At 36.8% G+C, this 17900-nt stretch overlaps 1 protein-coding gene across 10 annotated transcripts in view; it reads left to right on the forward strand.

The window, feature by feature from the left end:
* The window catches only part of LOC125261329 (collagen alpha-1(XXV) chain-like), a 36891-nt gene that overhangs the window by 4221 nt on the left and 14770 nt on the right, over positions 1-17900 (forward strand). The window contains exons 3-22 of one of the 10 annotated variants that reach the window (XM_048179900.1): positions 780-848; positions 1952-1996; positions 2168-2212; positions 2849-2926; positions 3311-3334; positions 3518-3640; positions 3749-3793; positions 3963-4007; positions 4101-4181; positions 4325-4387; positions 4708-4758; positions 4996-5022; positions 5208-5272; positions 5502-5582; positions 5896-5931; positions 6402-6455; positions 7144-7197; positions 7352-7378; positions 7558-7611; positions 15223-15307. In XM_048179900.1, coding sequence (XP_048035857.1) covers positions 780-848; positions 1952-1996; positions 2168-2212; positions 2849-2926; positions 3311-3334; positions 3518-3640; positions 3749-3793; positions 3963-4007; positions 4101-4181; positions 4325-4387; positions 4708-4758; positions 4996-5022; positions 5208-5272; positions 5502-5582; positions 5896-5931; positions 6402-6455; positions 7144-7197; positions 7352-7378; positions 7558-7573 — 1029 coding nt within the window. In that variant the 3' untranslated portion in view covers positions 7574-7611; positions 15223-15307. Of the gene's footprint in view, positions 1-779; positions 849-1951; positions 1997-2167; positions 2213-2848; positions 2927-3310; positions 3335-3517; positions 3641-3748; positions 3794-3962; positions 4008-4100; positions 4182-4324; positions 4388-4707; positions 4759-4995; positions 5023-5207; positions 5273-5501; positions 5583-5804; positions 5932-6401; positions 6456-7143; positions 7198-7351; positions 7379-7557; positions 7612-15222; positions 15410-17900 lie in introns of those variants that run through there. The other 9 variants (XM_048179901.1, XM_048179898.1, XM_048179904.1 and 6 more) reach the window with 9 other exon arrangements.

Genomic DNA, 17900 nt, shown 5'->3' on the forward strand with positions numbered 1-17900 from the left:
AACAAATGACTACAAAAGTGTGTTTAGTGTGTATGGGATCACTACTCTACAATCTCTTACTGAGAGAAGAATTTCATTTAAACAAAATTCTGATTAGTTAGATTATTAAGCCAATGTACCAATTAAGTTAATATTTTATTAAAGGTGTGATTTATGCAAAAGGCAGTGCAATGAGGATTCTATTAAGAGACTCCAGTCAGTCCCTGTCAAGATACATACAGCATGTGCTGTCATACTGCCCTCTACAGGACATTTCAAAGAAATCAGTAGACATGAAGATTAAAGAGTAGAATAGTTCTCAACTGTTTTTTACTCAATTGCCCTGCTTTGTCTAAGACAATATTGGAAGCTGACATATTTCTGGCACTTCTATATTGTAATAAGAATGAACAAACTCAAATATATAATGTCCATTTACTGTTTTACATCTTTGTTATTTTTGTATAGGATGTTATTTAAGATTGTTAAATAATAATTTAAATAACGTTACGTTTTACTGGGGCCCTCCTGGAAATTTGCAGGAAATTTGGCCCCGTGGTTGAGAACCATCATGTGCAAATTGTTCTGTAAAATTCTAATATCAAAGTGTTCACCTTTTAAGCTGGTGTTTAGCTGGTCATTTCTAAAACCAGCAGAGCAAACCAGCTTAATCAGACTGAGAGATCAGTTTAAGCACCCTAGGCTTTTTTAGGATAGGTTGTGATAAAAGAATATCTGAATACAGACACACACACACACACACACACACAAAATATCCTCACAAAAATATTTTTATTTAGGGTGAGAGAGGGGAACCTGGACCACCTGGCAAGGGTGAACGTGGTGAGACAGGTCCAGCAGGACACAAGGTAAGATGAGCAGTAAGTAAGTGCTATTGAAGTGGTCATCTAATGATGGGAAAAGCCATTCATGTAGAGAAAACTCTCAGAGCTGTCACAATGAGCAGGCAATTCTCATCCCCTGAACTTTAATTGTGTGTTTACTTTGGTCAAAATATTAAAATCTCTAGATTGCCTTGAGACGATGTGAAATGATTATCCTGCCAAATTTCCTCAGGAAACTTTATTTTGAATGCGATTTAGACAAGGGTTAATTTTCTCTGCCTGTGATCTTTCCACAAACAACAGTACAACAGTACTGGAATTAGCAGAGTTTATGCTGTGGGTCATTTCTGTAGGAGTTTTTTTATGTGTTTGTGTGCACGCGCGTGTGTGTGTGTGTGTGTGTGTGTGTGTGTGTGTGTGTGTGTGTGTGTGTGTGTGCGTGTGTGTGCGTGTGTGCATGTTTTTGTGATTTATGAGGACAAATTTGTATAATGACATGGGTATTACACTGGTATTATGATGTAAACATGAAATATGAGGACATTTAATGAGTCCTCATATTTAAAATGGCTTTAAAAACAATATTTTTCATATTTTAAATAGCTTTCTAAATGTGTTATTAAAAATGTAAAAAAATTTAAAAATACAGAATGTTTTCTGTGATGGATAGGTTTAGGGGTAGGGGTAGTGTAGGGGGATTGAATGTACAGTTTGTACAGTATAAAAACCATTACACCTATGGAATGTCCTCACTTTGATAGCAAAACAAACCTGTGTTTGTATGAAACATAATGAATCCCCACCCCATATCAGATAAAAGCCATTAAATGACAATCAGTCTGCCTTTCCAAGTTCAAATAAACAATCTCTTATTAGTACCTCAAGAAAACTAAGGCTGGAAATATGACATAAACCATATTACGACCTGTGTAATTCTCAAGGGGGGCTTTAAAAAGGGAACAGACATTTCTTTGTTTTAGCACCAGTATTTAATTATGTTATTGCTGTTTCAGTAACGTGAACAATGATTAGTCTGACCACACTCAGATCCATAGATATTTTATCCGATTGCTTCCGAATGTGTTGTTAAATAATAAATCTTTAACTGTCTTCAAATAATTTTAAAGGGAGAGCAGGGGGAACCAGGAGCACCAGGCCCAAAAGGTTCAAAGGTCAGTCTCAGTTCCTTAGTAAGCCATGCATTAGGAAGTTAAAAAACAATTCAAATTTAAAGCTAAAATCCTCAACAAGGAACATTTGTTACATGTTACTATAACAAATAGCAAATATTCTACTGTCTTAAATGACTAAATATAATCTCTGCCCATATTTTAAAATTACAGGGGGATGCAGGAGACAAAGGTGATGTAGGCCCAACAGGATCACAAGTGAGTAAAGTCTATATGTCTAAAAATGACTTTTGTCAACTCTGACTATCATATGTAATAGTGGCCTATAAATTAGCTTTATTCTGACATCATTTGATTGCTGTAGAGTATAAACTTCATTATCTTTTGGAGTATGATATACAAAAGAATATACAGAATTATATGTTAAAATCTAGATTTTTTTTTCCTCTCAAATATGCACTTGTCATGCTGACGTAATTGGGTTAGGGTTGCACTTGACTGAATGATACCACAAAGGGCATGATTTATTGATTATTCACAAATCCAGGACATAATGCAATGAAACAAGTTGGCAAATAAGTGACTGTGCAATGAAAAATAACTGTGATGAAGTTCCTGAAGTAAAGTTCTCACATAAAAGGACTGTAAAGCTGTTAAAGGAATTAATATTTTGTGATGGTGTGAAGTTAGTTGAAATGTTCACTATTTCAAGTAAATTATGTGATTAAGCACATTGGTTTGCTTTGATCTAGTCTCAGTTTCTAGTATAATGAGGTACGGAAGCTTCAAAATAAAAATATTGTCACAAGGCAATTAATGAACTAAGTCCCTCTTTTTAAAAACAGTGCTGGCATTTACATATCCCCACTCATTTAAAATCTAATTGCTATTCAGGGGCCACCTGGGGAGAAAGGTGAACAGGGTACAACTGAAATCATAGACTACAATGGAAACATTCAAGAGGCTCTTCAGGTTAGTGGAATCATATCTACAGTATGATTTTTCATTGGAAATTATATTTCTAAACTGTATTAAACTGTGTAAGTTAGGACAGCTACTTTCACATCATAAACCGAAGTGCCCAATTTCTAGTTTCTGCTCAAATAATTGAGAATAATTATGACATAAAATAAGGATTTAAATTAAATTGCTGACTGTTCACACTGAATTGAATTCACAATAATTTAGATAAACACCCCAAAATGCATAATGGATAAACATCTGTAGCAGTGGTATTGGTACTTGTAAAGTAATTGGCACAGACAGAAAATATGACACACAGGTTGGTCTTGTTCATAACTGTCATAACGGTCTTGTACTTATCTTTTACTTTCCCTTTTTCCTGACCGCCTACAGAAGATAACTACTATTACAGTTACGGTAATTGACCTCTGTTTTGTCTCTGTGTTATATAAGTGCTGTTATTGTTCAACATGAATTCAACACTTCCATAAAAATGTTTCTCTCCCCTATTTCTGCTAATTCTCTTACCAGTGCCTTATTGACAGAACATTGTGTGTTGCTGTGCCAGTGTTCCTTAACACTTGTTTTATCTGACTTCAGATAAAGACTTATCTCCTATGTATCAAGGATCAAAGTAGCTGTGAATGTGGTTCAGTCTGCCTAGGCCCTTTCTCAGCTATGTATTCAGAGTGCTCTGGTTGGATCTGTTTGAATATAGCCTATGTGTGTTATCACAGGTTATCACAGAAATGACACATTGTCTCTCACATTCTCATGTCATGATTCATATGTAATTTTCTTATTTTCTTTTATTTATTTTTTGTGATTTAGGGTCCCCCTGGACCTCCTGGGCCAGTTGGACCAAAGGGAATGAAGGTAACCACATAATCTATTAACAAAATGGCCGATATGGGCAGTTAAATGAGGGTCTTACGTAAGAGTCTAGATTTTTATGTGCTTGCGACTGCAACCTTTGTGAGGACAAAGATCACAATGTGACTTCAGTTCATTTCAGTCTATAGAGAAATTGTATTGCTTTTCACAGGGTGATCAGGGTGTTCCTGGACTTCCTGGACTGGATGGAGAAAGGGTAAGAGGAGCAAAATGTCTAATCTAAGCACAATTTCACTCTATTTTTATATAATCATATATCACAATTAATATAATGCACACATGTTGATAGGGTCAAAAAGGTTCAAAGGGTGATATGGGAATCCCTGGAATATCAGGAGAAAAGGGATCAATGGGTCTTCCTGGCTTACAGGTAAAATGATCAGAGAGTGAGATTTGTTCATACTTGTGATATTAAACAGAATATAAAATGTTTGATCTTGAACAGTCCTAATGGCTTGTCACCTTGTTTAAAATAATGACAAGATAAATCACATCTCGGTAATGTGTCTGCAGGGTGTGAATGGTCTGAAAGGAGACAAAGGAGACACTGGCCTGCCTGGTCCTCAGGGACCATCGGTAAGTACATCCAAAATGTGAATTAAGTATATGTGCATGTATGGTCTGCAGTCTAACTCACAGTCAATGACAGCTGTAGAGAACTGGGACTAGTCTTTATAACAGTTTGCATAATGTCAGTGCATGTACTAAGAGTAAATGTTTTGTCATCACTTTGCATGTATGATGCCAGATCACTTTACCTTATATTGGGCCTTACTGTAGTAGTGTAATTGAGGGCCAGATGATTTAAACAGCTTCTCCATCTTTGTGCCCTGCTGTCACTCATGTCTTCTGTGAATATTTCAGTTATACAATTTTCATTTTGCTCACATTAACAGATTATTGGGCCCCCTGGAGCACCTGGTCCACATGGACCACCTGGACCCATGGTGAGTTAAAATGCTTGCACAACAGAAATGGTAATAAGATGTGTGTGTGTGTGTGTGTGTGTGTGTGTGTGTGTGTGTGTGTGTGTGTGTGTTTGTGTTTGTTTTGTTTTGTTTTTTTTGTTTTTTTGTGTGTGTGTGTGTGTGTGTGTGTGTGTGTGTGTGTGTGTGTGTGTGTGTGTGTGTGTGTGTGTGTGTGTGTGTGTGTGTGTGTGTTATTAATGCTGTGTTGTGTTGCAGGGTCCTCATGGATTCCCTGGCCCAAAGGTACACCATTACTGGGTGGAGCATATCTGTGCTATAGCTGATATCAGTGCCACAGTCATGCCTGTCTTTTAACTTTGTTGCTAATTAATTCATTTCAAGTTATTGCCTTTCTGAATTACCTACTTTCCTTGTGGAAAGACATTTGGTGTTTAAAGCATGCAACAAACTTGGCATGAATTTTTCAGAGAGCAAATCGCCTTCTGTCAAAGATGAAAGTAATTACTTCAGCAGTGATTGGACATACAACATGGTATGAGACTTGCAGCAGGTCTTACTTACTACTTTTACTTTAACTCCCACTGTGTGCTCCTATCACAAAATGTTCTTAGTGACTATAGTCATCCAAGTTTTTGTAGACTATCAGGTGCAATTTATTCAGGAGGATTTAAATCTGTGCTATTTGTCCAGAAATCAAAAGACAATATGCTTCTGAGTTAATGTTACCCAGCATTCCCTACACTCTCTTCTCTTCTATTTAGGGGGAACCAGGGTTGCATGGTCTCAAGGGACTGCGAGGGGAGACTGGGTATAAGGGTGACAGAGGACCCCTGGGTCTCCCTGTAAGTACACAACAGTCGTGCATCCTAGGATCTAAGTACTTCATCCCCACTTATTTTGACTCAACATCTTCTAACCTTTACCACATTCCCCACTGTTCATTTGTTTGATGTTATAAACATATGTTTTTGTTGCCGTGACTTGTGCAGACAACCAAGCCTGATTTGCTGCCCCTTAAACTTTGTGTGTTAGTTAAACATCTATTTGTTTATCTTTGTTAACAGCTGTTGAGTTCACAAGATTTTTTGTCCAGTTCACTCATCGTATACTAATCACACTTTTCAAACCTCCATTCATACTTCCATAAATGCACAGGGAGCATCTGGCTTGGATGGCAAGCCGGGACCCAGGGTGAGTCTCAAGCCATGTTCCACACCCCTCTTCCCACCCCCCCCAAAAAAAAAAAAAAAAAAAAAAAAAATTGGGTCTCGTAATACATTTATGATGATTGGGGAATGTGGTTAGACTCATTATTGGTAATGTTTCATCAATGTTCAGCTCTATGTGCCAACAAAAAGAGTTACTCTGTCTTTCTGCTGACAGATTTGACATTAACACAGATTTAACACTCACTCATCCATTAACATTCCATTTATTATTTATGCTCATTCGTATATTTATTTTGGGATTTGCATGATCAATCGCTAAAGATAAAGTCTGAGAAAAGGATTATGAAGAGCAGATTGATAAAACTTGGCAGTCTGGTTTTCTAAACTGTGTTGATATGCAAGTATTATATATATATATATATATATATATATATATATATATATATATATATATATATATATAGATGCAAAACATCTTACTTTTATTTACAGGGTATGGATGGACCAATCGGGGCTCCTGGTCCAGCCGGTCCGAAAGGAGATAGAGTAAGTTTATTTTATTTTATTTTGGTTTTTATGTTTGTTGCTGTTTTTTGATGTCTTTGCTGGTGTAACGCAGAGTCAGTGGAGTAAGGATCCATCTGCAGCTTTATTTTGGTCAGAGTTAAACAGTACAGGGTTGATACACAGCAGTGACAGTAGAGAAGGCAAAACAAAATCATAAACTGGGACAGGCTTGGGTTGAGGCAGGCGGCAAACATACACAGTCTGAAAATCAGGCAGAAGGTCAGGGCTGGCAGCTTACATTCACAATCCAATAAATAGGCAATAGTCGGGGCGGGCAGCAGAGAATCAAATAACAGGAAACAGTTCAAGATCAAACAAGACCATCCACAATAGAAACGCTCAGAAATGACCACCGTAGCAAAATCAAGACTTCACAGAAGTGGCGTGTATGTGGCATGCTTAAATAGTGTGTGAGTGATGAACTGCAGGTGTGTGCAATCAGTCCCAGGTATGAGGGCCTATGGGAAATGGAGTCCGAAATAGCAACAGTCAGTATTCTGGTGAGAGCTCCCTCTGATGATCTGGAGGAAGTGGAGAGGGAACTTCACTTGTAACAGCTGGCTAATTGTGTGCAATTACTAAAATCAGGATAGAAACTATGTATGAATATTATACTACACACTATATTTGTTTATATAAAAGGTCCTGTTCAATGTACTTGTCACAGGGTGAGAAGGGTGATGTTGGTGGTCCTGGACCCAGAGGGCCATATGGGTTACCTGTAAGTACTCAAATATTTTTTTAATGTTTAATTAAAAAAAAAAAAACAACAAAAAAAACAAACATTCATAATAATTTGGCAAATTAATAATGATCACATTATTCACTATTGTTGTTCCAGAGAAAATGATTTTTTATTTTTTATTTTTTTGAAGGGAGCTGCTGGAACACCTGGAATGGATGTGAGTTGTAGCTTTTAATGTTCTGCTTATGTGTTGACTCTTGTCATTTATTGTTTCCTGGGTCGCTTTTTGCTACTGTTGTGCCCTCTAGTAGCTCTAAACAAACTCAGTGAAGTTCTTTACCCCTGAACCGATGAGCCTCCAAGCATTTGTAATTACTTGAAGTTGTATTTTTGCAGGGGTTACCAGGCTTAAAGGGAGACAAGGGCGACGTGGGGGAAAGAGGAGAAAAGGTGATTGTGACATAGATGTTGTGAAACAGGGAATGAACCGTTCGCTCTCTTTATTGATTAGATCTGATGTCAATGGACATTTACAAAGCAGCTCAGGTACAGGCCTTCATATAGACCTAATGTGGGCCATGGAGTTGGAGATCAGTGTTAAGATCTTACTTTTAACAGATTTTCTGCTACAATAGGAAAATATCAATATTTATAGCTGTAGGAAAAAGTATATGAACTCTTTCTGCAAAAATAAATCAACATTAATCATAATCATAATTTAATCTGATCTTCAGCTAAGCCAAAACAAAAGACAGACATGGTTTACATGTAAAATTATTAAAACTTTTCTCTCCCTACACTGAATGTTTACTTGGGGTGTGCAACGGTACAGACATTTGAACCGAAAATATTTGGTAGAGGTCTTTTGGTTCAGTATGCCTAGCCTCTGCAGTGCAAAGATAGCTTTGTTTGATACTAATTTAATTGGTAACAGCCTATAGTGTCATTTCATTCTAATTTAATAATTAAACAATAAGGATGACATAGATATTTAATAAGATTCGGGGGGATATTTTCTATATAAAGGTTAAAAAAAGTAAATGAAAAATTCCACTCAACATCATTTGATGGGGGAAAATATGCCCCATATGGGAAAGTTAATTTCTGACAGTTATACAGTCAAACCAAAAAATATTCAGACACTAGTGGGTGCAGGACTCTATAGTTCATTTATGGAAGTGAGGATAGCAAAATAAAGTAAACTGTGACATATTATACCCAAAAATTGTTCATACAGTGGACTACCAGTAACACTGATAAAAATTTGGGACCAAAAATTATTCAGACACTTTGACCTGACCATGTTTTTTTAAGTCTTATCTGACATAATTAAGATTTTTTTTTTTTTTCTGACACAGTTTAACTCTGAGCTCTTGTGATATTTTATTACATTTTTTTTTAAACTATAGTGAATCAACTGTAATAATGAATGAAATGTTCAAGGTGTCTGAATAAAATTTGGTTTGACTGTAGGTGGCAATATAAAAATACTCTTTATCTCTGGCTTTATTGTTCAAAGTGTTATTTCAGGGTTATGATATCTTCTTGTAATTGAGAGAGCAATTGCTATATTATATAGGAATAATATATGTTATAATGGCTATTTAACATTACCCCTGAAATTTAACTAGGCTGAGCATACTGCATATTCCTTTTTCTAGGAACCACAGCCTCACATCTTGTGTAGTTTGTCAATGTTAAAGGGTTAGTTCACCCAAAAATGAAAATTTTGTCATTAATTACTCACCCTCATGTTGTTCCAAACCAATAAGACTTTCGTTCATCTTCGGAACACAAATGAAGATCTTTTTGATGAAATCTGAGAACTTTCTGTCCCTCCATGGACAGCTACGCAACACTGATAATTTGACGCTTCAAAAAGTTCATAAAGAGATCGTAAAACCAATCCATATGAATTGAGTGGTTTAGTCCAAACTTTCTGAAGAGACTTGATTACTTTATATGATGGACAGATTTAATTTAGGCTTTTATTCACATATAAACATTGATCAGCAAACATAAACAGAAGCTCAACCGAACATGCTTGACACATGAGAACAAACCTCTTCTGGAAGCTCAAATGTGCTGCGTAACACACGAGAATGAACCTCACTGGTTCTCGCATGTTAAGCAAACACACTTGAGCTTCCATTTACCACAAATGATGTGTGAGTTAATGAATGTTTTTATGTGAATAAAAGCCTAAATTCAATGTGTTCATCATATAAACTGACTGTCTTTTCAGAAAATTTGGCCTAAACCGCTCAATTTATATGAATTAGTTTTACAATCTCTTTATGAACTTTTTATTGCGTAAAAGTGGTAGTTATGCAGCTGTCTATGGAGGGACAGAAAGATTTCATCAAAAAGATCTTCATTTGTTTTCTGACGATGAACAAAAGTCTTAAAGGGTTAGTTCACCCAAAAATGAAAATAATGTAATTTATTACTCACCCTCATGTTGTTCCACACCCGTAAGGCCTTCATTCATCTTCGGAACACAAATTAAGATATTTTGATTTAAATCCGATGGCTCAGTGAGGCCTGCATTCAAAGCAATGACACTTCCCCTGTCAAGATCCATAAAGGTATTAAAAACATATTTAAAACAGCTCATGTGAGTTCAGTGGTTCTACCTTAATATTATAAAGCCACGAGAATACTTTTTGTGTGCCAAAAAAACCAAAGTAACGACTTTTCAACAATATAGTGGTGGGCCGATTTCAAAACACTGCTTCAGAGCTTTACGAATCGAATCAGGGATTCGGATATCTATCAAACATCTAAACTGCTGAAATCACACTGATTCGATTCGTAAAGCTCCGAAGCAGTGTTTTGAAATCGGCCCATCACTATATTGTTGAAAAGTCATTATTTTGTTTTTTTGGTGCACAAAAAGTATTCTCGTCGCTTTATAATATTAAGGTAGAACCACTGAACTCACATGAGCTGTTTTAAATATGTTTTTAGTACCTTTATGGATCTTGAGAGAGGAAGTGTCATTGCTTTGAATGCAGGCCTCACTGAGCCATTGGATTTAATTAAAATATCTTAATGTGTGTTCCGAAGATGAATGAAGGCCTTATGGGTGTAGAACTACATGAGGGTGAGTAATAAATTACATTATTTTCATTTTTAGGTGAACTAACCCTTTAAGGGTTTGGAACGACATGAGGATGAGTAATTAATTACAGAATTTTCATTTTTGGGTGAACTATCCCTTTAACCTATTTAATTTAATGCAAATTGGCATCTCAAACAAGTTTATCTTCCTCATCAAATCATCACATTTCAGTAAAGTCAATTACTGAAACAACAGTAAAAAACAACAGGAAAATTACATTATGATAGCCTACATTTGAATAAACTTCTCTATGAAAAAACTCAAAATAGAATAATAACCAAAAACAATAGATGTGCTTTGACTGTAAACTACATTGATACTAAATAATGTTATGCATGTACACTTAAATAGATTCTAGTCTGCTCTTCAGTAATGTAGCAAAACATTCATCTGCTCTGCGCTGTCCAGTGCATCACACAGCTTTGTCCCACAGATTTTGATAGTTAGTCAGATAAATAAAATAGGTGGTGTGAAAAAGATTTAGGCTAGGTGGTAGTTGTGAGTGCAGCTACAAAGTAAATTAATATACAGTGGGTATGGAAAGTATTCAGTCCCCCTTAAATTTTTCACTCTTTGTTATATTGCAGCCATTTGCTAAAATCATTTAAGTTCATTTTTTTCCCTCATTAATGTACACACAGGACCCCATATTGACAGAAGAACACAGAATTGTTGACATTTTTGCAGATTTATTAAAAAAGAAAAACTGATATATCACATGGTCCTAAGTATTCAGACCCTTTGCTCAGTATTTAGTAGAAGCACCCTTGTGATCTAATACAGCCATGAGTCTTTTTGGGAAAGATGCAACAAGTTTTTCACACCTAGATTTGGGGATCCTCTGCCATTCCTCCTTGCAGATCCTTTCCAGTTCTGTCAGGTTGGATGGTAAACGTTGGTGGACAGCCATTTTTAGGTCTCTCCAGAGATGCTCAATTTGGTTTAAGTCAGGGCTCTGGCTGGGCCATTCAAGAACAGTCACGGAGTTGTTGTGAAGCCACTCCTTCATTATTTTAGCTGAATTTTAGCTATTGTGTGCTTAGGGTCATTGTCTTGTTGGAAGGTAAACCTTCAGCCCAGTCTGAGGTCATGAGCACTCTGGAGAAGGTTTTCGTCCAGGATATCCCTGTACTTGGCCACATTCATCTTTCCCTCAATTGCAACCAGTCGCCCTGCAGCTGAAAAACACCCCCACAGCATGATGCTGCCACCACCATGCTTCACTGTTTGGACTGTATTGGACAGGTGATGAGAAGTGCCTGGTTTTCTCCACACATACCGCTTAGAATTAAGGCCAAAAAGTTCTATCTTGGTCTCATCAGACCAGAGAATCTTATTTCTCACCATCTTGGCAAACTCCATGCGGGCTTTCATGTGTCTTGCACTGAGGAGAGGCTTCTGTCGGGCCACTCTGCCATAAAGCCCCAACTGGTGGAAGGCTGCAGTGATGGTTGGCTTTCTACAACTTTCTCCCATCTCCCGACTGTATCTCTGGAGCTCAGCCACAGTGATCTTTGGGTTCTTCTTTACCTCTCTCACCAAGGCTCTTCTCCCCCGATAGCTCAGTTTGGCCGGACGGCCAGCTCTAGGAAGGGTTCTGGTCATCCCAAACGTCTTCCATTTAAAGATTATGGAGGCCACTGTGCTCTTAGGAACCTTAAGTGCGGCAGAAATTTTTTTGTAACCTTGGCCAGATCTGTGCCTTGCCACAATTCTGTCTCTGAGCTCTTCAGGCAGTTCCTTTGACCTAATGATTCTCATTTGCTCTGACATGCACTGTGAACTGTAAGGTCTTATATAGACAGGTGTGTGGCCTTCCTAATCAAGTCCGAATCAGTATAATCAAACACAGCTGGACTGTGTAGAAGGTGTAGAACCATCTCAAGGATGATCAAAAGAAATGGACAGCACCTGAGTTAAATATATGAGTGTCACAGCAAAGGGTCTGAATACTTAGGACCATGTGATATTTCAGTTTTTCTTTTTTAATAAATCTGCAAAAAGAGAAAAAGAAAGCCTTGTCTAGGTTCCACCCTGTTATGGTTTGTTTCAAGCCATTTGTTAGTCTGGTTGTCTCTGAAAGAGATGAAATAAATGCAATAAATTATGTTTTATTAACAAAGTTTGGGAGGAGCACGTTCAAATGATCTACCAAATCAGCATAAGAGAAGGCCTATAAATACATAGCCGACAGTAATTCGACAGTTTTTTTTTTTTTTTTTTTTTGCATCCCTCCACTACCCCGTCTCCTCACACTTGCCTGGTTTCTATCCTAACCAGAGATGCGGGGGGAGTACTCTGGGTTCGGGCCACATTCCGAGCTCGGAGCCCTCCCCCAGACAGCACGCCAATTACGCATACTCTTTTACTCTTATCTAATCATTTGTAAGTGTAAACTCGTGAAATGCTAACCACCTTATTCCTACGCACCATGACTCTTTGCACAAATTATGGGTGTAACTTCCATTAAGCTGTGAACAATAAGTGAAAGGCTCGCTCTATGAACGCAATCATTTTTTTTTTTTTACTGGGTACAATGAGATTACATTATTCTACTCACCCTTTAACCATCGAACATTAAAAGGACATTTTAAAGTGTAAAAGCATCAACAAGGTATTTTCAACAGACCATGAATAACCCCAAGAGCGCATTTCTTTCCACAGCTTAACGGACGGGTTAAATATCACTGTAGTAATATATATCTGTATTATCCCAGACAGCAACATAGTTTTGGCCCAGATCCAGCCTACGTGTGGATTTGCAGGCCAGATCTGGGCCAACACTAGTTGCCGTCTGGGATGTAACATACGTTGCAATAATCAAAAATGTTCATTAACTTCAGCATTGCGTGATACTATTTCAAAGTGATTTCCGTCATTTTGATAGATAAATTGTATTTACCTGTGAAAACAAACCTTGAAAGAGACGTGAGGATTTGAGGAGAAAAACGAGAGATTCTTTGCGCATTCCAGTGAATTATTAATGAGATAAATCGGATTAAATCGGGAGAACAGACCACAAATCTGCAGTATATGTTGTTCTTTTTCATAATATTACAGCAGAATGCAAAGGGAAAAAAGAAAATAATCATGAGGAAAAGAATGTAGTGACTGAAAAGAGCTCTTGCCATAGATATTCTTGTTATAACAAGTTAAAATACCAAGTGTTACATTATTCTCATGATGTCTAAAAATAAAACATGAAGGAAAATTGACAGCTCATTCGGTCAAACTGACGGATAAGCTTTATTTGTAGGGCAACCTTATGATTTGAAATGATTTGTTTCAGTCTTTTTGAATGGAAGTTCCCCAAACCAAAAGTGCCACCCATAATTCAAAATGCAGTAGACTTGTCAGGAATAAGGTCGATAAAAATCCAACTTTAGCATCGGATGACTATTATTCTGTTGCGCAGAACTGAGCAAGAACTGAGGATGGCACGGTTTGATGTTTGGTTGACCAATCAGTGGAAAGAGGCATTGCATTCCCACCCACATATAGAGATTGAATATTCATGCGGTTTATTCATTTTGGTTTTATTGTGTATCCATTTGGTGCATTAGAACAAATTGTGATAAAAATAAAAATGTGAAAAAACGAGATTAAATTTTATGTTCATGAGAAGGGTTGAATATTTGATAAATGAATGGTTTCTTCATTTTTCCATTTATAATTTTCTTTTTGTATTAGTGTTTAAAAAGATTTAATTTACAATTAATTTAATAATTTATATCTTATAAATTAAATATTAAATTAATTGTAAATATTTGTTGTCATCATTTGTAGTTGCAATAAATGCTTTAAGAATCTGTACAACTGTAGCTGCAGATGACTATTATTCTGTTGAGCAGAACTGAGGAAGAACTGATGATGATGAGATTTGATCTTTGGTTCACCAGTCAGTGGAAAGGGACGTTTCATTCCCACCCACATGTAGAAATTGAATATTCAAGATGTTTATTAATTTTACCCCTGAACATAAAACAAAAAATCAGGGGGGGTTTGCTAACATATTTTGCATCCAAAAGTGTAAAGCACTTCAAATCTCTTCCCCCAATTACAATAGCTCCATAAACCAACATTTTTGTGTACCATTACACCCCTAATGTTTACACAGTGTTTTTATAAAGGCAATTAAAAATAAAAAAAATAATTCAGTAAACTGTTTGTCTATTGTTGTGGCTTACATCCTCTCAAAATTGTATGGTCAAATTATGTACAAGTTCAGGTAAAGACAAAGGGTTCACATACTTTTTCCTACAGTTGTATTTGTTTAAGTATTTGTATGTCATCATTCAGAGTTTCATTTACTATCATGGCATTTTACCATCCCATAATCATAAAAATCATTTTTTTTTTTTTTATTTATTTATTTATTTTTACTGTCAAGTGAAAATATTTATTATTTCTTACTCCAGCAAGAAATACAGAGTAAGTCCATTGACAACAGGCTCTTGCTTTTGAAATGGCTCTGTACTCTGGCTTCTTCTCTTGCATGATTCATGATTTCACCTGCCTTTTTCATAGACCGAGACTGTACCATGTTCAGTCTTTAATGTCTTGGAATGTGTCAATGCAATATATAATAAGCAGGAAATCCAGTCCCCATCTTAGTTTTTAAAATGTCTAAATGTCTAAAAAGATGTCTAAACATATTATTTACTTCTGAATTTACCATTGTTTAATTAAATTAAAGACGAAATATATAGAGGGTTCGATTACATTGTCATACAATATCAGTTTTATACTGTAGATTATATTAGCATGGCACTTGAAATAATTTACAGTAGCCTTGACACATTTCTGCTTTGAAGTGTTGTGTATTATTTTTTTCCACTAATGTAAGGTTCTGTGAAATCAAATAAGACAAGTTTACTTGTAAACCATTATAAATATCATAACCTTCATAAAATATTAAATAAGTTTCCTTTTTATAGGTTCACTCAAGGCTGTGTGAAGCCCTTATAGAAACAATTGAGGCATTGCGTCACCAGTGCTTTATAAGGAAGCTTCTGCACCATTACTCCTCAGATTTCTTATTCTTCAGGAAGCGATTTATCTAGTATGTGATAAAAGTTTTCTCTTTGCATTGGAATTTTGTGCTTCAGCGACCAACTAAAGTGGATCTCATTTCTTTGTGGTGAAACACAATGTTATGGAGTCAAATTAATGCCTTAAAGTTTTGCACAAAAATAAAGTTTTGCAAAACAACAACAAAAAAAAGAATTGAGCAATAAAAAATGTTTTGCAAACAAAAATAAAGAATTGCAAAGGAAAAATAAAGTATTGAGCAGAAAAAATAAGTTTTGCAAACAAAAATAATAAATTGCAAAATAAAATAACGTAGTGCAAAAATAAAAATATAATCAATTACAAAAATCAATGACAGCTGTAATCCTATTTTATCTTTGCCACATATTTTTCATGCTCGAATCTACAAAATCATTTGCAACGCTCATTTTATTCTGCGTTTCAGTCAAGCGTGCGCCCACGATACCGGTTTTCCTTTGCGCTGCACTTTTCTGTGCGGTTCTCTTTATGGCACTGGTTTGACGTGGGGGTGGAGTCAAGAAACGGGGACACGCCCCCGCGAAACACGTCATCGGCAGGAGACGCAGATCGCAACAGAATAGATCAAGCATAGAGACAGAGCGCATTTATTATAATCTGAAAACCACGCCCACCGGGGGGGGGGAAACAATCCAACCGTTTCCATTGACTTTGTATTGCGTGAGGCTGCCTTCTCGTCTTTTCTGACTCATTACAAAAAAAACAGAACAATGCCTAAAGCTGCTGTGTGACAAGGTGTACAGCTAACAAGCTAAAAAACCCAGAAATAAGTTTTTATAAGCTGTCGACCCCAAAAAACGAATGTTTAAGGACACAAAAGTGGATACAGGCAGTGAAACAGAGCGCAACGGGTCATATTACTATAAGAAATGCATTGGATGGGGTCATAATCGGCGACAACATATGTTAAACAAACCAACAAAAACAAACCATTCATTATTTTTAACCACGTCAAAGAATTATTTCACCTGTCGCCGATTACGTTCCCCTCCAATGCATTTTGCGGAGGCGTGCCCCAGTTTCTTGACTCCACCCCCACGTCAAACCAGTGCCATAAAGAGAACCGCACAGAAAAGTGCAGCACAAAGGAAAACCGGTATCGTGAGCGCACGCTTGACTGAAACGCAGAATAAAATGAGCGTTGCAAATGATTTAGTAGGTTTGAGCATGAAAAATATGTGGCAAAGATAAAATAGGATTACAGCTGTCATTGATTTTTGTAATTGATTATATTTTTATTTTTGCAATTTATTTTATTTTGCAATTTATTATTTTTGTTTGCAAAACTTATTTTTTTCCGCTCAATACTTTATTTTTCCTTTGCAATTCTTTATTTTTGTTTGCAAAACATTTTTTTATTGCTCAATTCTTTTTTTTGTTTTGCAAAACTTTATTTTTGTGCAAAACTTTAAGACATTAATTTGACTCCATACAATGTCAGTTAAGACGTTTGTACCTCCATATCCCCATGAGCAAGGACACACACAGTAAGCATGTGTAATGGAGAGTGCGCAGACTCCCTTTCTCTCTCTCATCTATTGTGTGAACCATATTTCTCTGGTTGAATTCACTGATGATCTGAGAGACGCTTGCTGCATGAATCCCAGAAGAGTGTTCTACTGCCATCCCAGAAGAGTGTTCTACTGCCATTTCTGCTGTGTTTCTATCTTTTACTCTTACTCAATGCAGGTGCAGCTGTGTTCTGATTAGGTTCTATTGTTTTGCACCTGTCTGAATGATTCCAGAATAGACTGGGACATCAATGTTTGATTCACAGACTCTAGATTTCAGGGGTGGATTTAGTAATTTGGGGGCTCCAGGCAAAATATAGGAATGGGGCCCTATACAAATGCACACATTTACCTGGATCAACCCTGAGGTTCATTTCTCTGTTGTGATGCTTGCTGCTGCTGGACCGTGTCCCATAGCTGTGTCCAATTTTTCTACAATTTTCAAGTACATGTTATAATGGCTTCCTTTCATGTTGTAGACCCCTTGTTTTAGACCTCTAAATAGCAACTGTAGGCTATATGGTGAAATCATAAATGGAACTGCCCGAGGGTAGCCCAAGACTGGTTGCCCAACTGAAGCACCCTGTGCTCTGTGTGGGTTCTAACACCGCAGTATACTGTAACAAGCACCATCTGAAGGCAATGCCAATGGGCAAATTTGGGCCTCCTAATCATCCCCAAATACTGATTGGCTTCATCACTCTGTCTCCTCTCCACTAATAAGCTGATGTGTGGCGGGCGTTCTGGCGCAATATGGCTGTGGTCGCATCATTCAAGGATTATTTCAACCACAAACATATGTGCAGTGTGTTCAATGAGGTGTCAGTGTTGAGTGCCTGTGTGGAAAGTAACTGTGCATGCGTCCTCTACTGGGGTCCTTCACAGAAACGAGTAAGCTTCATTTTAAAACAACAAAAATATAATATGCACTGTTGCTCAATATTTATATTCAGATGCATGATATTTTTATTTGATACAAACAGGATACACAAGAAAAATGCTCAACACGGACAATTGGCGATGGTTGTCATGGT

Source organism: Megalobrama amblycephala, unplaced genomic scaffold (assembly GCF_018812025.1).
Source record: "Megalobrama amblycephala isolate DHTTF-2021 unplaced genomic scaffold, ASM1881202v1 scaffold398, whole genome shotgun sequence".
NCBI classification, from domain to species: domain Eukaryota; kingdom Metazoa; phylum Chordata; class Actinopteri; order Cypriniformes; family Xenocyprididae; genus Megalobrama; species Megalobrama amblycephala.